Consider the following 19,144-nt stretch of genomic DNA (forward strand, 5'->3'; position numbering starts at 1 on the left):
TTTAATAAAGTTCTCGGAAAAATTGTAGAGTATTGTATACGTTTAAGGCTGTGGTGGATAACCATTCCTTTTGTTTTTGTTGACAGTATAATAAATGGGTTTGCATTGCCCCTGAAGGCTGAACACAAACAATTTCTGATTAAGGTTCTGCTCCCTTTGCATACTGTGAGGAGTTTATCACTTTTCCATGCACAGGTAGGAATGTTACTTGATTTACTTATTTTTCTAGTGCTAGATTATTCAGATTGAGATTGCTCATGTCCAGAGGTGTAAGTGACCATTGATACCATTCATGTGTGAAATTCTGCCATAAACGGCAGACATGATCATTCCCATTTCACTTATAAGTCTCCATTTTGCAAAACAGTTTACATTATTTTCTCCTTTCAAAGGCTATAAGTCTAACCTCCTCCCAAGTAGAGGAGAGCATGAGTTACTGCTATTTATATTTTGTTTTGACAATCTTTAGCAGTCTTTTGATTGTCAACAGATTTTCTAACTGTTTGAATAGTTTGTTAATGTTCTTTGACAGCAAAGCATAATCTGTCCTTTGAATTCATTCAATCCTATTTGGCTGCAACTTATCCTCAGGTCATTTGCAACGAGAACAGGGTCTATTATGAATTTTTCCAGTCATAAACATGTGCAGCATTTATCTTTGTGTTCCATGGTCAAATGACTTTTTAAAGTATGTGACCTGGAATTTATTTGGAAAAATAATTTGTGAAATCAAACAGGATTTTTTTTTTAGAAAATAAACAAAATGCCATAGAGAAAATTCACAGGATCAATACAGAATAGATGCTGAGATGGGAAGTGGTGCCATGATTCTTGAGTTCCAAACAATCTTTTCATTTAATGGCAAAGCTGAATCCCTTGTTGCAAATTTGGAATGCTTAAACTGGTCCTTTTATGGTTCTGGCCAGCACTCATGTTATTTGTTGTTTTTCACCAATACTGTGTTTAAATTTATTTGATGTACTGAATCATCTCATGAATGTAAACTGAGATTAAGACTGATCAATCTTCCCATTGTGTCCTGCCTGTATCTTATAAAGGCAACTCTGGATGTTGGTTGAGGATATTCCCGTAATGAACTTAGTGCCACCAACCAAATGTAGGTTATGTCAAAAAGTTGAAAATGTGTTGCTGGAAAAGCGCAGCAGGTCAGGCAGCATCCAGGGAACAGGAGAATCGACGTTTCGGGCATAAGCCCTTCTTCAGGAGGGCGTCTCCTGTTCCCTGGATGCTGCCTGACCTGCTGCGCTTTTCCAGCAACACATTTTCAGCTCTGATCTCCAGCATCTGCAGACCTCACTTTCTCCTATGTCAAAAAGTTGCACCGTAGAACTACCTTGAAAATTTCAGTTTTGCATATGGCAAGTGTATTCAAGTATGCTTTACCCAGTTTTCAAATTAGCAATTTTCTGATGAAGTTTGAGAGATATGGGATTATTTCTGAGATACTGCTATGAATAATTAATGCTGTTGAAGAGTAAACTTTGATTTGATCTAGGAAACACAGCAGACAATTTATGCACAGCAAGCTCTCTCAGACGGCAGTTGATAAAGGTGATCTGTTTTTGTAATGAAGTAGAAATCAAGTTGAGACACTTTCTAATATTTTTGGTATATTACTGTATTAATATTCAAAATTATGTATTCCTAATTTTGGTTTGGGTATTGCAATGGGGATGCAGGGGAAAAATGATTAGAGATCTGAGTTAATTTGTAACTAAAGAAACCACTTTATAGGCAAATTCTGTGTAATTATGCTTGTACATTATTTAATACCTACGAATGCACACTAGTAACATTGTCAAATTATGATAATTAATGTTTCCAGTATTTGGTGAACAAACAAGATGGGGAAGAACAAGTCAGGTGTTCTGACTGTACCTCAGTCTGTTTTTTGGATTTAATGGCTTCAAAACAGATTAGTTTAAAAGCTTAAAGAGTAGGATTCAAGAGTGTTGTGACCGTTTTTCATTTAATGGTTGTGAAAGGTAGTAACACGTACAGAAAACTGAGGAATGATCGACAGTCACCGTGGTAATCTCTGGGTTTATTTGTGACTTCAATGAGAGCTGTCTCAGTGCAATGTTAAGAACAAAAACCTCATTGTTTGGATTCAAACGTGAATTTTCAGAAAGATGGGTTTCAGAAAGATTTTGAAATTAACAACACATTCAATTCTTTGGTGAGGGAAGGAAACTACTGTCGTGATTATTTTACTGAATGAGGAATTCAATGGCTAGCGGTAATTCGATGGCTAATGATCTTGAGGTCAGATTCCAAAAAGTTTTTTTAAAAAGCAGCTTGGGAAGTTAAATTCAGGCAATTTGGGATATATCATAATCCATTTGTTTAGCTCCTGTCCTTGAGGAAAGAAAACCTATTGGCCTTTGTAACTCATAAACCACAACTGTAAGGTTAACTCTTCATTGTGTGCTGAAATTGCAGACCACCAATGGCTGAGGTGATACACTCCTCCATTTTTGAGTGTGTTTGGAGATAAGCAGTAATTGGTGGCCTTTGTCCATATTACTATGAATGTTTTTTTAGAAATAGAGAAGGAGTTCATAGTTATGAAAGCTGGCTGTGAAACAATTCTTCCATGCTTTATATTGTTATAGCATTCTCCTAGGGACATTTAGAAATGATATGAAGAGTCCATGACTGGCTGTTGTGTGGGTTGAAGGACTCCATCCAATGTGGCTGGAGACTTTTTCTCAGTATGTGTTATGCCAACAATTGCGTTCATAAAGATCTCCACTGTGGTATAATTTCATTAGTAATTTTGTTAGCTAATCATAAGGAATTACGGATATACAATTTGTTTTTATTTAGCTGTGTACTGAAACTTGTCAGTAACTCAGTTTCATTAAACTAAGTTTTTATGTGGTATGAGCAGTTGGTGACAAAAGCATTACTGAAATCACATTAAGCATACCAGCTATTTTAGAGAACAGTTTTCAAAGTTTGTGCTCCAGTATATTTCAGATGTGTATGTTGCAAAGAAAGTAGTAATGATCTGTTTTATGTATTTTCGTTTTGCATTTTTTGCTTCGCTTGATAATTAAATTTCAGGAAAATTATGCAAATATTGGCACTTTGCTGCTACAGTATTGCAATTTACAAGCACAGTTATAAATTTAGATTCTCACAGTTGGGGAAGACTAGATGGAAGGAAATTGAAGAAGTTGAAGAATTTGAAGAGTTTGTTCATAGTATTAAATTTGTTGTACAATAACCTCTTGCCCAAACAAAATACTCCCTACCCGTCCTGCTCGGATAATTGTGGTTGTTCTGTAATGGGAAAATTGCATTGTTGTCATTATACCAGCTATAGGTGGTAGAACTGTAACAAGGTCGTAAGAAACAATACTGTACTACTCAAGGACAATAACTTACAGAAAAACCATCACAATTCTGTTTAATTTTTCTTTCTGATATACAATCTTGCATCTTTGTAATCTCAAAGGTGGATAGTATTTCAGGCAAAGCTTGATTGTAATACATGACCAATTTCTGCTGTCTTGATTTGATTTCTGTATGCATATTGTACAAAGACTTTTGGTTTGGGTATGGTACAATTGGTATTTTTTTTAAAAGAAAGTGTTCTTTTTACTCTAACAGTCAATTTACTTTTATCAACAGCTGGCATATTGTGTAGTACAGTTTCTAGAAAAAGATCCAACGTTAACGGAACCGGTAGGTTTCACAAATAATTCCCAATGAATACTCTTTTTCACAAAGAATGCTAAATTGGGTTGATCTTAAAATATTTGTCCTGTATGCTTCAGGTCGTCAGGGGTTTACTGAAGTTTTGGCCAAAAACCTGCAGTCAAAAAGAGGTAAGTATACAATTTGAACCTACACCTTTTTAAATATGTCTAAAGGAAAGTGTAGGCTGCAACGATAAATGGTGAAAAATGCTAATTACAAAACTTAAAAACTGTTCACTGTTATCATTCAGCTTCTTCCTTAGCACTCAAGTGCTTGACTGCACTGATTATCTTCAGAATTGTTTCTATTAAAAATTCTGTTTGCTGCTGAAGTTACTACATTCAAGAAGTTCTTAAAAACATCTTTTTTGTTTTTGTTGATCATATAGAAGAAAGGATCTAATAACAAACACTCCTAAATATTTATTAGGATGTCACAACGAAGTACTTACAATCTCATAATTACAAAAGAGAATTAAAGGTCTAAAATGCCATGAAACAAATTATTTTCTTGAATCTTTTGTGGAAAATCTGTTGTGAGAATGCTAAGATGTGGGTTTTCTAAATAGATTGCTGCTGTTTCACATAATACTGATGTTTGAATGTCTGTTTTAAAATTGTGAAAATATTTAACTAGCTTCCTTCTGTAAGAATGGAAGAATCCGTTAGAAGCAAGGAATCTTTGAATGGTTGCAGCGCAGCAACCCATTTAGCCCATTGTCTGCATTGGCAATCTGAAGGAACAATTCATGAAGTATCAGGTTCTCTCCTCCCATCTTTCCTACCCCCCCACAAACCTTACCTTTTTTTTTTCAATTAATTCCATTCACTTCCTAATCTCTTGATTAAACTGATTTTCATAATGGCTGTAATACCTCTGCATCCTTCATAAAGTGTGGTATCCAGAAATTAATAGTATCAACTAGAATATTATATTATGGACCAGGCCAGACCCCTCTCAACATTTCTAGAATGTAGCCCAGACCCTAACCATTACTTGATTTAAGCAAGTGTACAGTGGATATTCCAGGAGAGAATCAGCTGGTCAGACTATTTAGTTTTAAACAAAACAGAATTTATTTACAAGATTACTGAATGAAATACACAGCACAGAAAATATAATACCAAAATAACTTATCCTATCCGAACACGACAGGTTATCCTGACGTAATGATGCTGTTTGAAAATACTTGCAACAATCCCAATAAACACTCCTTTGCACAGCAGGTAAAAATGAAACAAAGGCTCACAGGTTTGGAGTTAGAAGAAAGAGTGGCAGCTGCTTCACACACACCTACTGCTGCTAAACTGCCAGAGCTGCTGATCTGGCCACTCCCCTTTTAATTATACAAGTCTTTTATTAAACTTGAAAGCGTACTGCCTGAGACAGTATCTGTTATTTGTAAACAAATGGCCCTAAAATCTATCCTGACTCTGACTTTTCAGAGTCTGGGCCATTTACAACCTCTCTGAACAAAATCAAGGATGACATAACCAGAATGAACAGCCTTGTAACAATACCAAACTAGTGTATTACACCTATATAAAACAACTTCTTTGTTTTTATATTCGGCCACTATTTATAAACCTGGAATATTATGTGCTTTATTAACTGTTCTCTCAACCTGTTCTGCCATTTTTGGTGAAATCTGCATATAAACATCCATGTCCCTCTGTTCCTGCATCCCCTTTTGAAATGTAACCTTGCTTTTATTATGTTTCTCAATGGCATTCCTCCACAACAGATTACTTGATACTTCTCAAAGTTAAGTATCTTTGCCATGTGCACATACATTTCACCACCCTTTGGCGTTTTTAGGTTCTACACTATCCTGTCGATCTACAGTGCTTCCAAGTTTAATATTATCTGCAAATTTTCATGTATTTGACATTTAGATCATTTTAGATTTATATGTGCGCATCTTCATTTGGAAGAGCAGAGTACTGATAACTAGCTCTTAGGGTGCTCCAGTATGCATTCTCCTCCAGTTGTAAAACAACTGTTAACCGCTACTTTGTTTCCTGTTTCTCAGTCAATTTCTATATTGCTACTGTCCTTTTTATTTCATGGGCTCAAACTTTGCTCACAAGTAGTTATATGGCAAATTATCAAATGCTGTTTGGAACTCCTATGCATATCACCTGTAACACATTCATCAATGCATTTGGTTAAAAAAAATCAAGCAATTTAGTCTTGCTATTTTCCAGTAACAAATCTGTGCCAGCTTTCCGTAATCAGCATTTAACCAAGTAACTGTTAACTTTGTCCCAGATTATAATTTCCAAAATTTTAACCAGCTCTGAGGTTAAACTGACCAAACTGTAGATGCTGGATTCATCTTTACACCCTTATGTAAATATGGCACACGTTGAAATTCTCCAGTCTTCTCACACCGTGCTTCACTCTGAAGAGTAGTGGAAAATTATGGCCAGTACCTCTCTTTCCACTCTCTTACAGCAATGTCCCTGGATGCATTTAATCTGAACCCGGTGCCTTATCAACTTTAAGTACAAACAGTCCATCTAATACTATCTGCACAACATTTTACAATTGTTCACATAGTCCTCTTGTAGTTAAATATTACCCCATCAGTAATACCCTTTCCAACTTCCTAATATGATCGCTGGAGTTTGTAACTCTGACTTCTGTTCTTTTCTCTTGACAGTTTTTCACAATTCTGTATATCCATAGCAGCCAATATTATGGAAGTAATTTCAGAATAGTTTAACCGATTAGAACTGCCAATAATGTGGCTATAATTTCCATTATTTGTAAAGTAACCTGATTGATTTAATTGAAATGCATGTCTTGGGGCAGACTGCAGTACATGATTGGTTCATACAGATAAATGAGCATTGACCACATTAGTTTGGCTTTTTGATATTAGCTTGGATGTGAACTGATATAATATGAAATTAAAGCTTGAAGTGGAGAATAGCTAGCAGAGAAATTCTGACATAAATCTATTAATTTAAATGTGCAGTCTCATTTTCTAATGAAAACCTAATGCTGATGACAGATTCTGGTATGCTATGACCAATTTTCATGTTTAATGTATAAATATTCATTTTTGTTTCCAAATTTATAATTTTAAAGTTTTGAGGCATTTGGTTTCATTTTGAGTGAACCTATAAGCTTTGCTTCATAGAAACTTGCACTTTTTTTTTCAAACTTCATTTCATTTCATAGGTTTGTGCCTTAAAATTGTTTTTCTAAAATAAAAACATGTCCTGGTGTCACAACTTCCATCTGTTCCGACTTCCCCATTGCATGGTGAGATCATCTATGTTCTGTGTGTCAGGTATGATTGACAGCCAGTCATCTCTGACACTGAACCAATCATATTCCAGGTTTCCAAGTCAGAATATGGGGACAGGCATTCCTGCTTATTCGGGTCACAGCAGCACCCCAAGACTTTGACAAAATAATGATCCTGGTGAAGTAGTAAGACTGCTTATTACTTTTCTTTTCTGCATCATGAGCAGTAGAATTTTCTAAATTAACCATGTAGGACATTTGAATAAATCATCTGTAAAACTATCAAATCTGTAATGTGCTTGTCCAGATTTGTGCTGTAGAACATGTGTTTTTGAGCGATTCTATTTAAATTCTTGGTCTGTTGATAAACTATTGTGTGAAAGCAAGGTAAAATGCATATACTCAGCTTTTACTATTACTATTTAAGACCCAATTTATAATTGGCAATGATTAATGAAGATTTATTTTGGAACTTTCAACTCCAGCAATGTCAAAATGGGTAATATAGATTTGACCACCTGCGATGATCCTGTGCAATTGTCTCTCAGGGTTGAGTGGCTAATTCACTCCTACCCATTTCCTGCTTCTGTCACAGTTGAAAATTCCATTCATTTTGAAAAGTACTTTAGGTTTCATTTCAAATTTAGTAGAAGCAATATTTAGAGATCTGGTATGCAAAGATGGATCATGGGGTATTATGTCCTTAATTGTTGAAGTTTTCTAATGAGTTACACTTCTTTTGTTACAGGTTTCACAATAATGCAATAATTTCAAAGTGTTATATTTTAAGACGTCATGTTAGAGAACTCAATGATACAGAAATAATGCTCTTAAGTGCTTCCACTATAGAATGAAATGAAATTGTTAGATTAGTATGATTTTCTTTTTTAAAAAAAACTTTGGATTTCATTGAAAGAAGATTCTTTAAATGGGCAATAAACATAGATGATTTTTTTATTTTGTACATATTTTTGTTAATACCTAGCTCTTAGATCAATAAAACTTGAGATTAAAATAAATTTGCCAATGTGACAAAATGAAGATTGACTAAAGAGATGCTTTATTAGCATGTCATGAATTTTACTTGTAAAATGTCTTATGATTATGAATTAGCAAACAAAAAACAATATTTTATTAGTCTAATAGGATGTTATTCCTGAAATTATACACACTGAATGTCAACATAAGTTTAAGCTATTGATATATTAAAGGAATAAAATGATACTTTGGAATAATTCAAATGCTAAATAAGATGAAAGCTATGATATTCTGGAGTCCCCAACATCTCTGCTATTACAAGCATGGAATGGAATTGTTCAGATCAAATCATGATTTACATTTCTGGCCTGTGCTGAGGTAGCTGGTGATGGTCAATAGTAGTAAGGGTATCATGGTACTTCACCTCTTAGTTTCTGGGCTCGACTGGGGAAATAGCAACCACTATTAGTGTGAGAAGTGAATGTTGGACAAGGAGATGTTTAGGCTCCACATAATGAAACAAATTGTCATGAAGTTGAGCAGAGTGTTACTGAGATTTATCGAATGTTACCTTTTGATTAGTGAATACTTTCAGGAGATGTGATTAGGAAACCAGATTAAGAAATGGATTCAAATATACAGAATTTGCAGAAGCATTGATATGCTAAATTACAGGTCCACAAGGTTAAGTGACTTATGTTGAGAACATCATAAATGTTAAAATATTTTGTGAAAATTATTGCTTTATTTCATACTAGGTCATGTTCCTTGGGGAGTTGGAGGAAATCTTGGATGTTATTGAACCTGTACAATTTGTAAAAATTCAGGACCCACTCTTCAAACAAATTTCCAGATGTGTTTCCAGCCCTCATTTTCAGGTTAGAAGTTGCTTCTTGTGCTATCGGTGGAAACAATATTGCCATTAGCACGCCACAGTTTTGGGATTTTGACATGAATTATTTTTTCTCCATACAACAGAAGTATGTTCAATCTGCTAGTGTAATAAATTAATTTATTGAGTTAGGGGTGTTTGGAAATAAATGACAATAAATATTTTTTTTCTTTATTTCATATATTAGATATTTAAAAATTCTTAAAGGTCCAGGAAGAAAATTTGAGAATCAGGTTAAACCTGCTACTTCATCTTTTCAGCTAGTATTTGTCTCTTGACGATTGTAGTATTGTAATGTTTGTTATTTTTGCTGCCCTCCAGTTTAATTTGTTTACAAAAATTGTAGCCTATACCTTGACCTGCTTTCCTACTTACTGTCGACATTTTTATTAAAAATGCATACATTTGGAACATTTTTTAAAATAACATTTTAAATAAAAATCATAATTAAGAAAAAGAACAGCAATACTATGCCACTAAATTTCTGATCACTACCGAGAAGTCCCAATACTTAAAAAAAAAAGTTTTGAAATTAATTAGTCTCTGGAGTTTTTGGTAAGTTTTCTTGAAGTGCCTGCAATAATCTTGGAAGTCCTGTTTGCTAGGTTCTTTAATACCAACACATGATTATTTAACTGTATTCTATGTTTGTTCATTGGGAGCATGGGTGCTGAGTTGGATGATCATACTGAATAGCGGACAAGGTACTCCTTCTATGAATGGTTTCTATTTCAATTTGTTGCATACATACATTTGAAAACCCATTAACAGCAGATTAAATTAAGATTAGCATTCTCTCCATTTCAATTAAAATATTCTTTATATCACAATATACCTGCTTGGCTCCACAGCCTGAATTGTGTACCAATCATTATTTCAACTATTTTGTAGCACATGGTCTACAGGAAGCTGAAGAAGCACCGGTTAAATATGTATAGAATTCATTTTTTTCAAACATAAAGTTTAATAAGAAATGGTATATACATTAATTGCAGCATCACATTCCTACTTTCACACTGCAAAGTAATCTTGATTTTGCATAATGCAGATATTTGCTTTTGTCTGAACTTAGGTCTCTTTCCTGGTGCAAGAACATTGAGTTTAGCACCTTGACATGGGATGAAATAAATCCTTAAACCCTGCATCTCAACACTTCCCCAAGGAGATAATTAGCATTTTATGATCAGAAATTTAGATCTGGATATCAATCAAATTGAATTGACTTGCCGAACTGTTTAACATTCCTAGCCCAGGTTGAAGTTGAACTTGAGTATAGCAATTCTCCATTAGGTTACTTATGAATTGTTGAGTGAATGAAGAAAAGTTTTTGTCAAATCATTCCAGAAGTCAGCCCATAAATTATAAGCTAACTACTATTAATTAGCTACAATTATCATTTTATATTTCAAGGGTATACAAAACTGAATAGCTTGGTGTGTTACCTATTTTAAAATGAACAATTGAGGTTTTTAATAATGAGTATGAGGTTGTGACATTAATTCAATAGTTTCAATGAATTCAGTCATGCACCACTTAATTTATAGTTTAATTTATGAAATTATGCAAGACTGAGTGGAATTAGGATTAAACTCCCTAAGTATATCAGATTAACAACATTGGATAGACTGTCTGTTGAATAGATGAAATCCAAACGTGGATGGTTAATGATGCTTCTGGTGTGGTAAAGTTGAACTGATTTTCCAATACCATTAGGATGTTGGCATTCGTGAGAAGTGATTCACACTGAAAGAGATGAACTTCTGTAATGTCACCCAGTACCAATACCCAGATATGCCAAAATGACTGTAAAGTTTCATTCATCATCTTATTTAAAAAAAAAATCCAACAGTGGTATGGGCATGGCATATTTACATTCCATTATTTCTAGTCTATGGCATGCACCATATCAACAAAATTGAATAACATTAGTTTGACTAAAGCTTTTTTTGTGTTTCAATTAGGTTTGATTTCCCCAACAATTTTCAGCATTTGCTTTAACTACTGGCTTTATTAGATACTTGTAAATAGAAATTCTGTATTGGGAACATACTTCTCAAGTGTTAACACTAATGAATCTCTCATGCTTGAAAGGCTGATCTGCAATTGCTACTTCCCCGTGTCTATGCCCATGAGATTACATTAAGCCAAAAACTACCCTATGTCAACTTGACGAGGCCATTGTAGGCAGTGTGTGCTGATGAATGTCAACAGTCTGATCTCACAATTTAAAAAAAAACAAAACTGTGGGCAAGTTCTACTTTTGAAAGTTGTTTTAGTTCCTGATTGAAGCATAGGAGATCACCTAGTAATGAGAACAAATACTGACTGTCTGTCTGTAGAGTGTGCTCTGTATTATTGCGCAGATCTCAGAAAGGCATTATAGCTTTAAGTCAGCTGGCTGACACCACACATGACTTTCGAATAAGAAGTCTCCATTTTGGTCTCTAAATTGTCAGTTGCTGGTTGGTCTGTTACCAAACAGTAAGGAAGTTCACAGTGTATATAATATAATGTAATAGTAATCTAAGTTGGCACGTAACCCAGAGTGTAAATGCAAACCTAAATTATCATACTAGTGTGCAAGTTCATTGTTAAATTTCCAAGTATCTGCCTAATTAGGACCCTGACTCTTTGTGGTATGTTAGTTGAGCTGATAACATGCAGCACATCATGCTTGGCATCAAATGGTTGCATCTCTCCGCATTGAAATATTTGTCATCCTAGTGCTTGTGTTAGTTCAGAGCACTACAAAAATTTTAAATATTGCTGTAAATCTAATTGTTTTTCTTCCCTAAAGGTGGCTGAAAGGGCACTTTATTACTGGAACAATGAATACATTATGAGTCTCATAGAAGAGAACTCTGCTGTCATCCTGCCCATCATGTTTCCCAGCCTGTATAGAATCTCTAAAGAACATTGGAATCCGTATGTATTTTTTCATTTGGAATGGAAATATTTGTTACCTTGGAGAATTTTATTTTTTCTGTGTACTTTCTGTAATTCAGCAATGACTCTGCTGAGATTATTCCTGTCTAACTACATTTAACTTTCGAATTGCTCACTTCTACAAGTAATGCTCAAGCTTCTACAGATTTCATTGGTGAACTCATCCAGCTTTTAATTTAGCTTCCCACATGTCTCTGACAAACCTGCCTGCTGCTCCTGTTAGCTTATGAATTTTGTCAAAGTTATTAATGGCTGACGCCATGGTGTCCTTGAGGCTGAACAGCTAGCAGGTCTCCAGTTCTACGAGATTAAGCAAACCACATTGTTTCTTCCTTGGCTAGGGCGTGCCTGTGATGTGCTCAATAGAATGTGCCTTCGACTCTAAATTGAGGCAGAGTACCCACTGAAGTGTCAGTATTGAGTTGGATGGTGAAGGAGGCTGGTGATTCCTCTGAGAGATTTGTGACTTCTTCCTCAGAATTGGAAGTGATTGTGTTGGCTGGAGTGGGTCCGCTATCCTCTGGGTCCAGACCATGCAGGTGCTATTACTGCATGCAGATGGCATGAGTATGCTGGTGTATTCAGCAAACATGACCATGTCGGTAAAGAGCACCCCTGCTGTTGATACTGAATCTTGCATGGTTGCTGGCACATGAGCAGTTTCTATCCCCTCTTACAAGCTCAAGGATCCTCTCCTGTGGAGTGAGGCAATGAATAATGGACATCCCATTACCTATCTTGGCTTTCAGCCCTATGATGGGTTGTTTTCTCTTGGAATGAGTCAACGGGAGAGATTAAGTAAAACGAAAATAGCTGACACAGCTGTTAACTATTGGTATGGATGGATGAAAGCTGTCCAGACGAGTCAAAAGTGCAGAGGACAGGAGGAGTTAGTAGCCTGACGGAATGGGGTGGATGAGAGCTCTTGAAAGATGTTCCGTGCGATGGTGAAAGTCATAAACCATCAGTCTTAGCAGAGATGTGTGCAGGAGCAGCATTAGTGAGAGCGTAGCAGAAAGCGGATGGTGACCTTTGTGAAGGGCGGGAGGCTATTAATCTGTCTTGCCCTCCTGGCAAGCGCTGACCGAGTAGCAACTTTGTACATGCTTGCAAGGTCTGGTGCCATGGTCTTTGCTGGTAGTCCTGAGAAAAGGTGTTGCCTCTCCAGTCCACAGCCTTGTCCACAAGAACCTCTGGGTCTTCGTCAGCAAATCAGGGTGTACTATAATTATGAAGGGCTATTCCTGGCTTGCAGTATTTGAACTGGTGCAAAGCTGGAATTTAGGCCCCAAATCTAAAGGAGGAGAGGGTCCAGAGGAGTTTTACAAGAATGATCCTGGGGATGAAGAGCTTGTCATGTGAGAAGTGATTGAAGACTTTGGTGAAAGTGAGGACTGCAAATGCTGGAGATCAGAATTGAGAGTGTGGTGCTGGAAAAACACAGCATCCAAGGAGCAGGAGAATGGGTCTAATATTCAATGGAATTTAGGAAGATGAGGGGGGATCTCATTGAAACTTAAAAAAGACTGAGGGGCCTGAATAGAATAGACGTGGAGAAGATGTTTCCATTAGTGAGAGAGACCAGGACCTGAGGGCACAGCCTCAGTCCAGGGACAATCCTTTAGAACTGAGATAAAGAGGAATTCCTTTGACCAGAGTATTTAAGACAGAAATTGTAAGGGATTCAAGATGTTTGGGGAGAAGGCACGAGAATGGAGTTGAGAAACTTATCAGCCATGATTGAATGGCAGAGCAGACTCAAGGAGCTAATGGTCTAATTCTGCTCCTATATCTTATGGCCTTAATTTTGACACCAGTAACAAGAAACCCTTAAGTCCCAACAATGGTGAGTACTTTGGCTCCTGCTGAATGCAGTGTAAAGCAAGAGCAGTGCAGTGGGGACATGGTGCATGATTAATTAGGTGAGCAGTATAACATTTACATGAGAAAATACTCTAGAGTTCATGGAGAGAAGCCTTCCATGAAACACTCAGAAATTGACAGCCAACATTTGGGAATATTCAGAACATTATGCTTGACTTATCATCTGTTCCAATTTGAAAAATTATGCTATTTACTTTAAACCTTCTGTGTTCAAGTCTCTTTTGATTTGAACAATGTGTAGACATGTGTAATTTAAGATATTATTTTACTGAATTTTCCTCCCTGCCTTAATTTCAAGCATTTTTTCTCGTAATAAATAAATTGGTTATAAACAATCTCTGTAAATACATTTGTTTAAATGTACTGACATTTGTCCCCTAATGTTCTATTTTTCAGTTTTGTATGTAGCAGATCTAACCATACTAGAGGGAATCTGATAACTACTGTTGCGCGAGGCATCCGGGTTTGATTTCAGCCTCTGGTGACTGTGTAAACTCCACACAGACATTCTCTGTGTCCATCTGTGTGGATTTCCTCCTACAGTCCAAAGATGTGCAGGCTCGATGGATTAGCCATAAGAAATACAGGGTTAAAAGGATAAGGTAGAGAAGTGGGATACTCTTTGGAGGGTCGGTATGGACTTGATGGGCTGAATAGTCTGTTTCCACACTTTAGGGAATCTGTGATTCAATGCTAGTTTATATTAATTTCTGGTAATCACTTCAGTTTATCAGCATATTTTCAATACTGAAGTAGCCAATTTTTTTCTTTTTTTGTTGCAGCATGTTGTGGTTCATGGCAACTTGGTCAAAACGTTCTCTAAGCATTGGTCTGTTTTTGCAGGGCAATTGTCGCTTTAGTCTACAATGTACTGAAGGCTTTTATGGAAATGAACAGCCCATTATTTGATGAGCTCACAGCAACATACAAGTCGGATCGCCAAAAGTAAGATCTTAACTGTCTTTTAATATGGCATTGATCAATTAATAATATAGGACTTTCCTTACAACAATCATCTTAATTTTATCATACAAAAGCCTGTCCCTATATTTTGGGCTTTAATGTTTACCTTGAGAGACACTAATAATAACTTACTCAAAAATATTGGTAACAAATCTGAAAGGAAGATTATGGCAAGTATTTCAAGACTACAAAAACACTGCAGCAGGACAAAGCTAAAATGCCTGGTTTGGACACTTAAACTATTTCCTATTAACACAAGCACAGGCATAAAATAGGTTTTGTAATATATTCTCTTTTATGATTGACCACTTGCTTCAGCGAATAAAATAATGAAACTAAAAATTGAAATGCAAATTTATATAACTTGGAGGAAAAAAGTCATTTATATTCTTCAATAATCTCCCTACCCACCTCATGAACTGTAAAAATTGGTGAGAAAATGTGATACCCTTTAATTTCTTTGTTCGTGAATTTTGGCTGCTGATATCACAATGCCGTCACAGTTTAAAGGGCTGAGGCATTCTGTTGCTTGCATCTCCCTGGATGGCAGTGGTGTCACTCTGTTGTACAAATCAAAATTCTCAATTTTCACCCATGCTGACAGCCTCATTTCATTAGGGTTAACGTGGTACTGTTCAATGAGGTAAAAGCTCCAATAATGGTTTGTTTTCCTAATAGTTGCTTCAGTCCATTATGAAATTAAGTAACAACTTACAGAAGGAGACTTTGATTCATAACATGGTCCAACTTCCTTAAACATATTTTTCAGAGAAAAGAAAAAGGAAAAAGAGCGAGAAGAACTTTGGAAAAAGTTGAGGGCCCTTGAAATAAAGAAGGGTGCGATAACAGGGATGTCACCTTAATGAAGAAAAATGGTGCTCGTATTCCCATGATATACATTTATGTAGTAAGAGGTGGAGCAACGGTTTTCTGTATTGTGCTACTTACTTTACAGTAGATTTTGCATCTGTTTCATTATCAACGAAAGTTCTGTAACAGTATTGTATATAACTTTTCTCTTCATGTTGAAATGATATGTCAAAAAGAAGGGCGTCAGCATGAAATATGTACAGTAGATGGATGTTTGCGAGCTCTTCTGGAAATGTAGTCATTGTTCTAACTTCAAAAAAAGAAAAAAATTCTAGCATCCACATGGGTGGTACAGAAACTTCAAAGAAGATTGCTATATCAGGATACCTGAATCGAGCGTTCCATACATATTGGTGGCAGATTACGAGCAAATATATTTTAGACTGAAAACTGTGCTCCAGCTTGACCCTGAGACTTTGCTGCATTTTAATTTATACTTAAGGTGAAATTATTTCTTACAAGTTGTGGAAGTTCTGTTTTTACTTTGATTTTAAACCTATTGTGGTGTTATAATACCTCTTATACACAGCACACTGGTTGTGTAAAGGTTAGTGTCCATGTGCATCACGATGCAATCCATACCTTTTGTACTGGTAGAACTGTATTAAAGTGCATGCCTGGCATATGCACTAACAGTACTGTATATTAGAGAAAGTATCTATTCAAGGATACACAATTCTTTCAATGGGATACAAACCTGCAAAAGCAGGAAATATCCAATAACTAACTAAGTGTAAGTTGGTTGTACAATGTTACTTGTTTGCAGTATAAGCTACATAACCTTTTACTGTTTTCACATTTACACCATGCAAATAATTCATACAGAAAACTTAAAGGTTCCTAGAGAGAAATGAACACCCTTCTTAACTCCATGGACAGAACATAGTTAAGTGCATCAGACGTTGTGAGCATAAAGTTGGTGTATACAATACAGAAAGTTGGTTAACAAGGCTAACATTATTAGGAATCTGTGTGAGACTAATTTTAATATGTGGGGTCATCCACACCATCCGCACGTCAGCATTCTATTTGAACAGGTAGGGAAATAAGCCATAATACCTTATGGCGTAGTATGCACTGTATTGATCCAATTGGATTGTTCACGATCAGTGTTATATTGCCCCATGTGTTACACCACTCTGTTGATAAAACAGTTTTCATCCCACCAGGTGTGGGAGGATGTATGGTATAAAACTTTTCAAAAATACTTTTTTGTAGTTTTTAATTTTACTGCCGCTCAGACATGCTCACCATTCTGCACTGTTCTCAACCATTTTTAAAGAAAACTGTCAGACTTCTCATAACTATTAAATGATCATTAAGTTTTACAGGTTGTCCTTGATGATTTTGTTCATTGCTGCAAAGTGTTGGGATTTCAAATGCCGTTCCTTTTAAATCAGATAGCAAGCATAAAATAATTTGATTTCTTTCAGTCTAGGGAAAGGGCTACGTGGGCCAAACAAGATACTGCCACATCAAGAAATGTAATGTTGAAAATAATTTATTGGTTCAAGTTCAGATACAAAATATTTGCACTTGATTGGAATTGGTTACTAGACAATGCTTGCTGTATGTCACACCTGCATCATTGAAGGTGTTAAATAACTCAAAAATAGATGTGTGTATTCTCCATGGCAATATTGATTTTTTTTTTGGGAGGTGATAAATTGAAGAAAGATATTTCAGATATGAGCAGAGCTTGAAAGAAATGTATTACAACTTTTATAAAAGTTCATAAGTAAAACAAGTTAAGAGCTGTCTTAAAGACTTCACTTTAGTTTTCAGAAATACTAAGTGGTGACCTGAGTGATGCATTCTAGTCAGGAACCTCCTTTGCTTAATCAACCAAAGTGTTGCTGACTGACCACATTGGTAGTGTAAATGATGGGTTTTATACCAATGCAAAGCAGTGCTGTGTTTCATGACAGATTACTGTGAACACATTTAGTTCATTTTTGACCACACTGTAAATAGGTTGTAATCAGAAGCTCATGTATTGACTGAGAAGTTTTAAAATATAAATCTTAAATAAATAATGGATTTCTTGTGTTACCTTCTTTATCATGCATGGAAAGACAATGCTATTTAGTATTCTTTGTATGGAAAGTGCACTTGAAATTTTTCATGTCTTTTTATCTGTCAGCAGTATTACTAAAATGCTGACTGTAAGTTATGTGTATTGCATAATTGTACAGCAATGAATCAAATACATTCTGTAAATTATGTTCTTAAAACTCTGATTACTTTGTCAAAACCATTGATTCAAAAAATATTTTTAACGAAGTGGTATTGTATTAAAATATTAGCATTTTGTATCAGTTTGTTAAACTGCTGTTCTCATCCAAGATTACCTCAAAGACAATCTACACAGGTACTAGATTTTATTTCAGGGTGTCACTCAAATCAATCACAGACTTGTCTTTTTAAAATCAAGTATTAGTGTTTTTTTTGTATAATTGTTGCAATTACTTCCATGTATTATGTACCAACATTCCTTTTTCTGCATGAAGGATCAGTTAACAATGAATTGCTTCGTGCACAAGAAATATTTATATATTCAGATAACTGAACAAAGTGTGGTTGGTTGCAACTTTACTCTTTGATATAAATGCTAAATAGTTGATGACTTAAGCGTATAAGAACCTAAATGTCATGGAATAAGGAATGTTCAGGAATGTATGGTGATCTCTCAGCTGGTAGTATTTTACCCAACTTATGGATAAAATTCTATGTGGCAGTTTTTCCTTTTTAATGACATTTTCTAAATAGGTCAACTTTGTTCTTGACTGCAAAATGTTTTGCAATTGCGCTTAATATTACTTGAATCTAATTTTGTACTTTTGAAAGAACAGTAGGTTCACTGGAAAGTGAGTATTGAGCTTGAGACAGATGTTTGCTATTAAAACTTAAATTTGTCATCAAAATGGGTATAGTTCTAAAGCAGTCTTTCTTCCATTAATATTTCTGAGGAACACATTGTTTAAAAAGTAATTTTTGAAAAATACTACCTTTAAATTACTATTAAATATGATCCAACAGGTTGTGGTAGAGGCTATTATGGCAATTTTTGTGGGGTGGGGAAATGTGTGGGTATTCTATAAACTTGTTCATATTGAGGTATGGTATTAAGTTCAGTGTTTTAATGTGTAACAGCATAGCCATATTGGGAAAACACTTGTAATGGTACTTTTAAGCTATAAATGCTAATTTATCATTTATAATGTTTTTAAAAATAAAATTAATTTTAATTAAATTTCTCTAATACAATAAAGTTGTAGTTCTGTTCCAGGAAAGTACAACTTCAAGCAGATTTTCCCATTACAATTAATGTAAATGCAGTAATGATGTTTTGGGGACCTTTATGGAAAAGAACAAACTTTTTTTATATATTCTAACATTGTGTTACTTAACATTTATAAACTATTAGTGTGATTTGTAAATAACTTCTAAAATAGTTTTATAAGAGAATTATGCTAATTCTTTATACTGTGCCCTTTCTATTTCCTGACTCCCTCTGAAATCCTTGCTGCAAGGGAGTGCTCAGGAAAGGGGCAGTAAGAAAGAACAAGTGAATGGATGACTGGAAAACTTCCAATTGTCAGATAGGGAAGCAGAGACAGTGTG

At 35.3% G+C, this 19,144-nt stretch overlaps 1 protein-coding gene across 1 annotated transcript in view; it reads left to right on the plus strand.

Moving 5' to 3' along the window:
• The window catches only part of ppp2r5eb (protein phosphatase 2, regulatory subunit B', epsilon isoform b), a 90,531-nt gene extending 72,085 nt beyond the window's left edge, over positions 1 to 18,446 (plus strand). The window contains exons 7-13 of the mRNA XM_043697219.2: positions 87 to 195; positions 3,661 to 3,714; positions 3,807 to 3,857; positions 8,724 to 8,843; positions 11,655 to 11,782; positions 14,531 to 14,632; positions 15,420 to 18,446. Coding sequence (XP_043553154.1) covers positions 87 to 195; positions 3,661 to 3,714; positions 3,807 to 3,857; positions 8,724 to 8,843; positions 11,655 to 11,782; positions 14,531 to 14,632; positions 15,420 to 15,513 — 658 coding nt within the window. The 3' untranslated portion in view covers positions 15,514 to 18,446. The remainder of the gene's footprint in view (positions 1 to 86; positions 196 to 3,660; positions 3,715 to 3,806; positions 3,858 to 8,723; positions 8,844 to 11,654; positions 11,783 to 14,530; positions 14,633 to 15,419) is intronic.
• The last annotated feature ends 698 nt before the right edge of the window (positions 18,447 to 19,144 follow it).

This window comes from Chiloscyllium plagiosum, unplaced genomic scaffold (genome assembly GCF_037043375.1).
Source record: "Chiloscyllium plagiosum isolate Xiang-an unplaced genomic scaffold, Cpla_swu_hap1 HiC_scaffold_8, whole genome shotgun sequence".
In the NCBI taxonomy this organism is placed as follows: domain Eukaryota; kingdom Metazoa; phylum Chordata; class Chondrichthyes; order Orectolobiformes; family Hemiscylliidae; genus Chiloscyllium; species Chiloscyllium plagiosum.